Source organism: Sesamum indicum, linkage group LG3 (genome assembly GCF_026168435.1).
Source record: "Sesamum indicum cultivar Baizhima isolate 11 linkage group LG3, ASM2616843v1, whole genome shotgun sequence".
Classification (NCBI taxonomy): domain Eukaryota; kingdom Viridiplantae; phylum Streptophyta; class Magnoliopsida; order Lamiales; family Pedaliaceae; genus Sesamum; species Sesamum indicum.
Genome location: NC_142659.1, coordinates 24,580,751 through 24,593,841, shown reverse-complemented (window position 1 = coordinate 24,593,841; position 13,091 = coordinate 24,580,751). Strand labels below are relative to the sequence as shown.

General features: G+C 34.8%; 1 protein-coding gene across 1 annotated transcript; it reads right to left on the bottom strand.

The window, feature by feature from the left end:
* LOC105158682 (Eukaryotic aspartyl protease family protein) lies at window positions 1–12,092 on the bottom strand. The gene is made up of 10 exons (XM_011075514.3): window positions 11,672–12,092; window positions 10,215–10,344; window positions 9,840–10,084; window positions 8,427–8,651; window positions 7,281–7,443; window positions 7,116–7,189; window positions 4,623–4,710; window positions 3,684–3,759; window positions 2,868–2,939; window positions 1–417 (listed from the first exon to the last, which is right to left on the bottom strand). Exons 1-10 carry the CDS (start codon window positions 11,938–11,940, stop codon window positions 263–265), a joined length of 1,497 nt encoding a protein of 498 aa, XP_011073816.1. The 5' UTR covers window positions 11,941–12,092; the 3' UTR covers window positions 1–262.
* Window positions 12,093–13,091: the final 999 nt, after the last annotated feature.

Genomic DNA, 13,091 nt, shown 5'->3' with positions numbered 1-13,091 from the left:
TAATTTGGCCAAATGCTAGTTTTCCATATGAAGCCATATAAGAATGTATATGTACAAAGAACTATTTACATTACGTCTTTCTGTATAGGCTACAAAACTGAAAATGTTATTTCAGGATGCTGAGATGAGCTGTGATACTGTAAGCTTCCTCAACTGTGAAATTATGCACATCCAGTGAAGTTTCTGTATATTGTGGAAATTCGTTAGAAGAATTTGTTCCACCTTTCAATATTTTCCTATACTGAGATTGCTAAGACGACGGTCATAGTATTGGTGGCAGTAACAGACTATACAACAGAGCCATTAGTAAGAAGAATATAGCTTGAACATTAACACTACAACCACGAGATAGAGAGTGAGCTCCTACTAGATGTACGGACCCAGTAATTTCATCCTTCAATTCAATACTTGACGAGCCTGACACCAAGGAAAATTGAAACAGAGTTACTGCCAGAACAAGCAACTCTTTCACATTTCTAAAAAGGTAGGAAGTTTTGAGCATTTTCTAGATAAGTATGATCTGAACATAACATAGATTCATCTCTTGTGACCGAGTCAAGGAAGCTGTCATTCAATAGATGAATTGAATAACAGCAGATCTGAAAATCTCGTTCGTGGCAGCAACAGGACATTCACCAACACACAGATTAAAAGATTAGTCAATCTGCTTGAAGATGTTCGTGTCTGAAGTTACTTCAACAATCAAGTTATATCAGAGCTTATGTCTAGTATATAACTAACAGATAAACATTATCAAGCAAGAGAAGGTGCTGAAATTTTCAAGTTGAACATAGTCGTCCTCTAATCTTGGATAAACAACGATAAAAGAAAATTCGTCAAAGACCACAAAAATTATTTCTCAACTAGTGCAAATAGTAGTGAGAAAGGATACATCTGATCATGCTTTCTTTTCATGCCGCTCTATTTTAAAGTTACTACAGTAACGCACCAGTCATCGGAACCTAAAACTTGAAATGTTTTTGACCAAAAAGGTTACAACCTTCAATAACGTGTTTGCATGCAAAAGATTAATGTAGCATGGTATGGGAACTTATCAGTTATAATTTTTTTTCATGCAACACTTCACAACTAAACTCTTAGGGGGCCTTTCAGAAAGTAATGCCTCAAGAAATATGGAACATAGATACAGATGAAAAACAGGACAACAATCTTTTTTAACGTTATAGGGGAAGAATAAGAGGGATGAACGAACTCATTTCACCGTCAAAGATATCAGACTAGCTGTCTACATTAAGTATTTCATGAACGACATTGAGAATCGTTTATAGATGGTAGAGTGGTTTTTAGTTCAGCTGGTTCTATTTAGTATTAATAAATCCTTGTAAGGGTAACAACAAGTTCATTTCTTGTTCAATGTCATGGGAAGGAACCAAAGTACTCGTTTTGATGTCAAATATATCAGGCTAAGAGCTCTAGAGATGATATACGATTCTCTGTACTATGTGAACTCTATTATGAAATGCTTATAGATGCTAGAAGTATTATTAGGCAAACTGCTGCCATATAGTGATGACGAAACCTTCTGAGAGCAACAAAAGAAACCTTCAAATAGCCTCCACATGAGTGTCAAATGCCAAGGCAAAAACTCCTATTATGATGCATGGCTTCCGCAATAAACTAGACGTGAAATAGTAGCATGGCAATGTAATCATTACGTTTAATCCCACACATTCACCTCACTGTTCGACAAAACTTGGCATGAGAAAATTACATAACTCAAGAAGTAGAAAATTTTATTTCTGTCTGAAAATGAGAATTTCATATTTGTAGCAATTGGGATGGCTTTAACCAAGTATATTCTTCAAAACATATCATATAATAAATGTACGCATGGATCACCTTCAAATCAATAACTAGATCACATAATTCGCCAGCACACAAGTTGCAGTCTCGCAACTTCAGTACAGGGCACACAGCCATTCCAATGCCTAATTTTCTTAATTCAACTTTTTTTATTTTAATTTGCGCCTTCATTATTCCCTAATTTGAAGAGCACTAATGTTTTAAAGAGGGGCAAAATGTCAAAAGTGGTGACATGGAGGATTTTATGAATATCAATGAACACCATTTATGAGGGGAGAAAAAAACAGAACAGATTGCAAGGGGGAGAAGGATGGTGGAGGGAACAAGAGCAAGTAGATGAGACATAAGAGATTGATGAAAGGAAACGAGGAATTGAAAAAAGTGCTCCACTGGCGGCGGAATTTTGAATCTTTTTAGGAGGATTACGGATTAGGGTTTTTTACTTTACTCATATTTATGTCTTTCTTTTCCCTCTAAATTAAATATGAGAATAAAAATATCTGGCTGGACTATTTTCATCAAGTTACCAAATAAAGCACTTACACTGCAGGAGAAAATATATAGTGACTTGGATTGCATATTAAAACTTTGTAGAAGTTCCAATGAGTTGCAATATTTTTCACATTAACTAACCATTCTACTACAAAGTATTAACATCTTTTGTTATTGTAATAGATACTTTAAGACGACCAGACTCTCAAAATCTTTTAATTTTACCTCACTCCCATTCCTGCTCCTGCTTCCGCTCTAACTTTTGACTTGTGTAACTTAGGCGGTGTTTGCGTGACCATATAAGGTTTTCAAAATATTTTTAGAACTTATAGGATATTGGATCTTTTATTTAAAAAAAAAAAAAAAAAGCTGGTTTAGATAAACTTAGCCAAACACCTTCTTGGTACTGCCAGTCAAAAGGCAACAGAAGTTTCGGGGTAATAAGTTTATCACTCTTTCGTTTAGACATCAATAATTTGAAAAATCTGCAGCTCATCATGAGTCTATATCAAAAGTATAAAGTGGTAAAATATAAGCAAATCAATACTTACAGTTATACTCAGTCCATCCAATCGCTTGCTTTTCAAGATCATACAGGACCAGCTTATTTGATAGAACTAAATCTGCCAACAAGTGACCAACCAAAACTCAGAACCAAAAATTTACCTGAAAAAATATTGTCACATCCTTGATTATGTACATAAGTTTATTTTCACCAGTTACATAATTCAATTGGTCAACATTTTCTAAGAGTACCATGATTCATGCAGCATTCTGAAATTTTGAATTATTGTTACAAGAGTTACAAAGTGAGAATTAGAAGTTAGTTTATAATGTTGAAAATATTGCTCCAGTCCTGCTCCTTAGTCAAATCTTAGATTTTAAAACTAAAAACTTTCACGTCTTTGCAGTAAGCCTAAGTTTCAAAGAAATAGCATCCTATTCAAGCCAGTAAACCTCTAACTCATCTAATAAAAGAAGGGAAAGGAAATCAAGTTCATCTTGATCATCCTTGTCAGTATCATAGATCAACAGAAAAATAATGTCACTCTAGAAGTCAGTGAAGTTGTGGCAATAATATTATTATCATAGTTACCAGCTGTCAAAATATCAATCTCTTTAGTATCAGCTCCACAAACCAATTGGCGACAACTAGAAAAAATAAGTAAAAGGATTTATCTACAATAACATGCAAGATTTACAGTGCTCCACAAACAAAGACAAAAGGTTATGATTCCTGAGAGCTCTTTGAATAGTTTCAAGGTCATCAAGAAGGGAACCAAACGAAATAAATATTTCATGCCAGCAAAGCAATTTAAATATGATAATAAGAATTGACAAAATAGTGAGTATGAGCATGGTCCTACCTCCTAAAAGAGTAATATTCTTTTTGTCCTGGGACTCGATCCCACTGTTTTGCCAACCAATACAAATCAAGTCTTCCTGCCAAAGAAAATGAAAAAAATAAAATAAAAAACAGCAGATCTAGGTCCCAGAACTATTACAAAAATCTAAGACACAGGAAAAAACATATAGTGATAAAAACTGACAGAAAAAAGTGTCAAGCCAAGAAAATCACCAATCAATAAAAAGTAATAAAACTGGAAATCACCCCTAAAGTCTGTCTATATAAAATCTTTCCTTGAGGTTTACTATTTGTCATCTATCATAAACAATTTTTCATTCTCGATTGTAAACTAAACGTAATTTGACATATTATAATAATTATAGATTGCATCTACTCTTCTACTATCCCAACATTTATGTAATCAGCACATGAAATTCCAAAACTTGCGCAGATAGATCAGAGAAGTTGCAGAAAAAAATTGAATGAGTAAGCTGAAGAATGCAGTATCATCTTGTCAACTGGGAAAGTATCTTTCATTCGGATGAATTCAGCTAAACCTTAATTATGCAAATGGCTTCATAAATCTGCGGCGAAGAAGCAAATCATCAAGTCAAGTAATTAATCTCAACTATGGCAGGAGGGGAGATGGACCTCTCCAATAGGCCCACCAAGAAGGGGTTGAAGGATTTCTAATTAGTGAACTATGAAACAAAATAACCTCTTACTTATGTAAGCACCTAACTAGTAGCACAAGCAGTCAACACAACATTCTGGCAGCCTGCGCTTCTTTCTATTTATTTTATTTATCTTTTAAGAGTAATGTATCTATATACTCTAGAGGTTAACGAAAAATGAAAAGAAGAAAAAGGTAGATAAGCAAATATTTGACAACACAAAATAGTGGGCGGTCCGGCAAAGAACCATACTACATTATACTTGAGTAAAAGAGTATACTTACAAAAGGGAACAGATAATCGTGAGGATAAACCTTCAGTGTAAGTAAATTTTCAAAATGAAGAGTGACAGGTGGAAATCCATCGTCAACACTGCAGCAAATGAAAAAACAAAAGTTACACTGAGGTACATATGAAATTAACACCTGAAGCAAATCACTAGAAGAGCATGTCTTCGGGGATACTGCATGTATAACTGTTGAAGAGTACATTTTTTATGAATCTACTTGAAAATGAGAATTATCACCCAGCAGTTAAAGAATAGTAAAACTCCACTTATTCAATTACTTAAACCCAAAAGTCTCAAGCGCAAGTATAGAAACATAAGTCAAGTTGGTAGTTGCTGGATACACAATAAATCAAATGTAGGGAGAAAACAAGATTAGTCGCATGATTGTTTTCGTGCACTTTCAGATATTACAAAAACTTAATATGATATTTCTCTAGGCCTGTCGTGACTTTTGAAAAAGTTCGGGCAAAAAGTTACACATGAAATATACACTGAGAATTGTTATCAACTATAATGTCAAATTCCATTGCATTTAAATTTTGTACTTCCCTTTCAGTTGCAATTGCCAGACATTAGAATGCATCAAAGTACTGACGACAACATCAGATAACTGAAAATAACCTAACTTTGTGCTGAATTTGAGTTACTTGTCATAAGGATTCATTTTATCAAAAAATAAATAAATAAATAATTCATATGCACTTTAAATGTCAGATTTTACAAAAGTTTTCTCTCAGGTCACAGTTATTTTGGCTTATAAATTGAAAAAAAGACGAAGATACACATACACACACATATATATAACGAAAGCCATCTTTTCAAGTATAAACTTCTCCACCCTTTAGAAAAAAGTAGGGTTAACTACAACTACCACCCCAGTAAAATTAGTATAATGCCAAAATATACTCCTCTCCTTTTGAAATTACAAATTTCTCCAAGCTTGAAAAGTTTATATAAAATCCCCTTCCATTAGGGTTTTTAACACAAAATGATGACATCATTCAAATAGTTTCCTATGCATTTATCCTTATAGCTTTGATTCGGGAATAGCCTAGGACTAATAGCATGAGCCATGGTGCTTACAGGAGAACAGTCACCTCATGCTAAATGTCGCTTTAGTATGGTGTTTTGCACCGGCAAGTGTAAAAAACAATAAAGTCACACATCCTACTAATAGCTATAACTTTTGGCCTGTTGGTAAGAACCAGTCTTATAGTTAGTATTAGAGTGAGTTCATGGATTCGAATCTCTCAGGGGGTTAATTGTTGACATCTATATTCTATTGTCAGTTTAATTCTTTGATTCAGGAGAATATAACAATTTGAGGACTAACCACCTGACCCGTGGTGCTTATGGGAGCACAACCACCTTCATGCCAGCAGTTGCTTTCATATGGCTCTTTGTGCTATTAAGTGTATACAGTCACTTTAGTATGGTGCTTGGGGCTAAGTCTATAAGGAAATATAGTTCCGCCTCTGCTTGTTATAGCTTATGGCATAGGGTAAGCAGTTGATTGTGTTAATCTAACTTGGAGAGATTGTGTTTGTCTATAAAAATCAGTTTCTTTGGTTTCTCCATTTACTTGTCGTTTATCTAACGTGGAGAGATTGTGCTTGTAATGAATTAAAATTTAAAGAGAGTCAATTCTAAAGTTAATTGTTTGTATTGTGCCCTAAACGCATGCCAAATTTACCCCTTATGTTCTATCATGTGGAAAATAACAAATTCATCCACCTAAGTCCACCAACATAATGAGATGAAAATAAATAAGGAAAGTTGGAGTTGTATAATGAAGCTAAAATTAAACTAATCCATAATTTATTGGCACTAGATCTTGTAAATTAGCTTTTTAAAGGTAATTCCAATTTGTAATGATTTTTACAAAGTGATGTAATGGAGCTTCACTATTTTCAACCAATATAATGTCCTTTTTTTATCGATTCCGTAGTCAAAACAAATTCTTCTAAATATAAAAACAAGCATCTTCTAACTTACAATTTAACATATAAAATAAGGACGTATCTAACTGATAGAACGAAGGCATACAAACATGAAGGTCAGGCAATCCTCCGTCATATGTACGAAACTCGAAGACTAAACATTGATCACCAACCACATTAGTTATCGGAAAGAGCTAAAGAATATAAAGATCAGTAACTTTTGCCTTAAAAAATATGAAAATCAACCCCTAATTTAGAGAAACCAACAAACACAGATTAATCCTAAAAGATATAATAAACAGGATCACAGCAAGATAAGAAAGGAAAATACATATGCAAACAAGTTAGAAGTATCAAAAGTCAAGCATCAGAAGAAAATAGAGGAAAATGGTGAAAAGAGAGAAGTCAAATAAGAAAAGAAGTCAGATCAATCGCCACTAATTCAAGAATTTGACAAATATACAGAAATAATAAATATTAGCAACTGAGATTAACTCGTTCAAGGGAGATTAACAAACGTTCAAGGGAGATTAACAAATGGATAATACCTTCCAGAATAATCAAAGCAAGTGTATTGATCATGAAGGGTCTGTAATTTCAAATCCAACTGCCATGAGAGTATCTAAATGTAAAACACATAGAACGGTAAGCTTTCCGCTGTCAAATTCTAGTAATCAAAGTAAATTTCAAGGGATCAGTGGCAAACTAGTCACCTTTTTGACTAGTGGATCATAAATCACCTCAGGCAGATAAGCCAGTGTGGTACCACTGTCAATTATTGCCCCTTTCTTGTCTCCAATCATATACACATCTGTTGTCAGATTCAGAAAATCATGACCAACTTGAACTGCAGTCATATTGACATTGTAATGGGGCCTACAATTTCATAGAAGAATTTTTTAAGGGATTTTCAAAACTAAGATATGGCTATATGCAAACAAAAGAGCAGCCACCACAAATGAGAACTTAGTAAGAAGGAAACTCATAGAAGAAAATACAGAACACCGATGATAGACCTGGAAAAGGCTACAGAAAAGCTGAGTCTGCATGCAAAATGAAAGTCATAGAGTTGTCTACCATCATTAGAAGACATAGTAGTCGAAAATAGTTTTTGAATTAAAAAGTCCCTAAGACAATAAAGTACACTTTTTCCAGAGTGAGGATCAATTATCATAATGTCAATTTGATGCTATGATATTAACAGAATCTGAGTTAAATGGGAGCTGCCTAATATCATTCTTTTTGGTCCTATTGTTACTTGCTTATATCAAACCCAAAGGATTTCTTTCAACTCTTAGTTCTATATATATCGAGGGCCATTCAGCACTTTTTGCAGTTGATTAACTTCTCAAGCTCCATATTTGCAGGTCCTAAAATTCTATCCAACCAGATTCTCAGATGTTTCTCCTTATATATTTTCCTAATACTTCAGCCACAGAGTATATCCAGATGCATCCTCTATACTTTACGACCCCCTGCTCACTGCTGGACTACTGTTTTCTTACACTAACCCTACAAAATATGAGAAAATAAATTATGCAATACATTTGAGATCACACTCATTCTAGGAATCATCATGAAGAATAGATAGCACCATTAGGTCCTATAGTGATAAGATATTCTCATATCATGTTGAAGATATGAGAAAATGTAAGTGGTTCAAACTTTGGCAAACTACAATGGCCTCATAGCCCTCTATGTTCTCTACCTGGCTATGGTAACTAGCAAAGATTTACTAGATATCACAATGAAACAACAAATGGAGTGCCATAAAACATCAGTTTACTACCTGAAATGAACACTTGCAGGCCAAAAGCAAAGTGACATAATCAAAATAGAAAGGTAAGGATCTGACTTACGTGTCTGGCACCAGTGGTGTTGTGTTCACTTGTGGCTGAACAACATGCCCAATAGCAAAGATACCTCCACCGTTCACGCCATCTAAGCAATGTGCAAACATCTTCTTCACTCTTCCTGATGAAGCTAGCTGCGAAAGCATTGACGAATTTGATTTTCCAAAACCCAGTATCCCATCCAATGCATCATCTGATGGCCCCAGATCTCCAGATTGTCTAGCACCACATCTGCTCAAAAATTTGTACTTAGTAATTGCTCAAAGAAAAAACATATATACTTATCAGAGATTCAAAATAACTACATTAATCAGATAGATAAGAATTCAAAATTTTATATTATAATAGTTACGTGTATAGACAGGAAATGGAATGTATCCAGAAGCTTTCATAAATGACAACAAGATGATAAAGCCACAAATTTCAATAATATATGGACAGAACACAAAGTAATTACAGTAAGAGTATAACACAGAAATGGTAAGAGGAAAAGGAATACATCAATCACAACCCAGAAAAGAAAAATGAACGCAGATTGCTTAACCAAGCTCCAATCGATTGAACCATGCAAAATATCCTGCTCAATTATGAATTAGTTTAACATCACACCGATGTATTGTCAAACCCACGGTAAGAATAGCATTAGTCCTAAGATATAAATAACCAGTTATTTAAGCAGTAATAAATGCTCGAGCCTAAGTAAGATTAGTTAAGGAAATTAAGAGGAGTTAAGATTTCCCAACGAAGGTAAATTAGGTGAGAATATGATGACCAGGACAATATGCATGGAAGATAAAGTGACAGCTTGCAACCCTAAATTATCACTTCGACAAGAGTTAAGGGTCAAAAATATGAAAAGAGGTGGTGAAGAGTGAAGTCTAAGTAACCACTTGCTAGCCGTTAAAGGGTAAATTACATTTTATCATCCAAACTTGTTTGCTTTTACACTTGGCCATCAAAACTTTTTTTAGTATCAACTTACCATCACAACTTTGAGAAATTTGCACTTTGCCCATATATGACAGGTCTTTTATTGATTTTTCTGGCTGAAAAATATCACATGTTGTGCATATGTGAAAAATATCACATCACATAACCCTTAAATATCATATGTTCACTGCATGTGATGTTTTTTGACAAAAAAATTGGTCAAAAAACAGTTACAAATGGCAAAGTGCAAAATTTTATAAAGTTGAGGTGGTAACTTCACACAAAAAAAAGGTTCAATTGCGTTTGGATGGCACAATGTAATTAACCGACCGTCAAATCATTACCTGCATATAAACATGCAAGAAAGATAATGGCACATCATGAGACATTTGGGAAAATAACCCAAAAGAGAATGACCATCAGAAGTAGTTCATACTTCATACCAGAGAGATGATAATGATAATGATAATGTTAAGAATTATAACATACCCAAAAATAACACTTCCATTTGCCGATTTGGTCTGTAAATCACCAGAGACTCGATCATACTGGACAACATCCTCAACAAAGTAGCCCATGCTATAGCTCCCATCTCCATAAACCTCAGTATACAAACATGATGTATTTGCCGTGCAACCAGATAAGCCACCACCAATCTCTTTACAGAAATCTTGTGTGCATGATACTAGTTTAGCAGTAAGAGAATCTCTTGGGTTGTAAAGGGTAAGTTCTATCTGCCAAAACATAAAGTAAATTCTATTACAAGAACAAGCAAAGATGAAAACAAAGGGATGTCGCCCTTGTAAAAGCATAGAAACTCATTCCTAGTCCAGAATATATAGCAACATAAAGATAAGGTCATACACCATGGTAGCCTCTTCGGGGGCATTGGTGACACTGAATGCAGTTAACCCATGTTATGTCACTTCCTGTGTCAACTTGCACATAGTAATCCTTGGAAGGCATTCCAATGCCTATTTTAGCATAATAGAGCCTGCAATATCAGTAGCAAATACATAAGTTAGAAGAATACTGTCATATTTGACAATATAATGAGCTAAAGATTCTAGTCAATCCTTTTTTTCTCTCTTTGAAAGAACGAACAAATACTTTTTCCTATGAACTCAGAAATAGCAGAAGAAATTTTGCTTAATTTATTTTGCATAAGCAATTGAAAATATTCAAAAGATCTTGCAGAGCCTTACAAGGCTTTGCAAGTTTATACATTGTAAAAATCAATAGCCAAACAGACATCTAAGAGTGTCTATGGCTCTATGCAGCGGGTGTCTGGTCATGTCCTTATGCCATCAAAATGAAATGTGTCCATATGGTCACATGTAAGTTGTCCACACAATATTTTACAGATAGACTCATTTAAGGTGATTTCAGGACCAAATATTGATGTGAGGGGATTTCAGGACCAAATATTCTTAACAACAGATCATAGTTTCCTCAACATGTTATTAAACAAGGAAAATATAAAAGTTTAAACTAACATTCGAATACACAGCATAAGCCAATTATTATTTGAAGATTTAGATATGTCGATATGCGAAAGTTTGTCCACGAGTCTATTTCTACATATATGGTGGTAATTACACTAGTTAGTCCAGTTGCTATATAGCGTGTGGATATACATACTACATAGGGAGCAGCAAGGCAATAATGGTGGGAATTGCACCATAGTACACATGCTTCAGTGCAACATAAATAATTAATGGTGCAAAACTATATAGCAAACTATGTGTAAGGATGCTCAGGAGAAATGTAGGAACCTTCCACAGCTAGGCATCACCAATCTAGTAATTAGTAACTCATACATGAAAGCATGCACCGAAGTAAACACTAGTACATTTCACTTAGACCCCATTAGCAATTCATTTCTTTCTTGCATACCATGAGGCAGAAGCAAAGACAATCTTGATAACCAGCCACTATTTTTCACAGTAACAGTTACTATTGTAAAAGACCTAGGATTCGATCATTGAATTGATTACCCTAAAGAAAATTAAGCATGAGATTTTACGCAAATATTACTTCAGAATCATTCATCTTTTTTCAAACGCTAACACAAACCAAACGCTGGAAACACAAAAAGATTGAACACTGTGACATATAGTCCCAGGATCAGGCACAGAATCAGAATATAAAAATCATCCATTCCGTTAAACAAGAAACTTCCACCCACTATATCTAAGCACTTACAACTACACCATCACCTTATTTACTCAAACAAACGCCGTGAAACCGAAAGGGAAAACGAAAAATAGGAAACACAAAAAAGAAGAAATAAAAAAATAAAACAACAAATAATAGCGCACCCAACCGCGTCCGGGCGGCCGGTGCCACCGAGGGGTAGGTCTACGCCAGCGAGAATGGCGAGATGCCGAACGTCGTCGTGAGCTCTGAGAGCACTAAGACTGGCGTCGGAGCCGGCGAATTTGTAGTTGACTTTGATGACTCCGGCGCCGCCATCCTCGTTGGCTCGATTGAGAGCGAGAAAATTGAACAGTGACAGTAGGAGCAGCAGCGAGTGGGAGCGCAACTCCATTTTTCTGGATTTTACTGAGGTCGCTCGTCTGATGATCATTGGTACCCTGTTTACTATTTATTTATGGGCTGTTGTGTCTCTAAATTCTCGTAATTAACGAGGACTACTCATATAATTTTATACTTCTGCTGTCTTCTCAATTGGGGTTTTCTTTTTCCTTTTCCCCCAAACTTCCGTTCCAAATTGGATGTTTATGCCCACAAATGACAGTATCCATTGCCCATCAAGTTCCAAGGCTTCGCACGTGCTCCCAATTTTAACTTTTGTTTGTGTTCATACTCGAATTGGGTTAATTGCATTCACCCAATCTATGTTATGAAAATAGATAAATAGTCCCTTTGCAAAAAAAATAAAATGGCAATTTATCTTATTAGTGTTGAGAAAAAGTTCAAAATACCCTCTTCATGCGAGCGGTATTGTGCGCGAGCGATTTTTTTTTTTTTTGTTTGTTTAAGAATTAATTCCGTACTATCAGAATTGGAAATACCAGTTATACCGATCAATTCTTAAAGTCTTCTATGTGATGATTTCCCATGAGTCAGTGCAGTCGGCTTGATAACGTATCAATCGCCCACTAAAGTTGAATAAACGACCTATGTCTGTCACCGATGAAACGCATGAATGATACAATGAATACAACTTTAATGCATGTCTCAATAGGATCCACAATGTCCTGTCTCGAGGTAATCGACTTAGAACGTTTCAAACCCAACCCTCAAAAGTTAGTTTCGTGGTTGTCATCCAATATACAATTCAACTACATGATCAATTTGGTTTGTGGACATTTGTTGTGACTTTAAAGTAATTCAATCTAACTAGTAAGTATAAACAAACACATATTGCCAAAAAATGAATACTTACTATATTCGTCGCATTCAATATTACATTTCTGATGTTGCTAAATAAGTTACAAAATCGACAACCAAATTGGCTTTCTGATCACCTATTCTAACACAGTAAAGAAATAGATACATACATAAAGAACGAAGGGTGAAGCAAGAGAAGAATACCAAACTCTCTCTATCAAGTTTCTCGAGTTCAAAAATATTCAAAAGTGTTCAATGCGAAGATCGAGTCGTCCATCGAAAGTACACAACAAATTATAGTGTTTAATTCATAATTAATTATAGGCGTTAACCCTTCGAATTAACGTTATAAATATCCAAATAAATTTTCAAAAAGATTCAAGT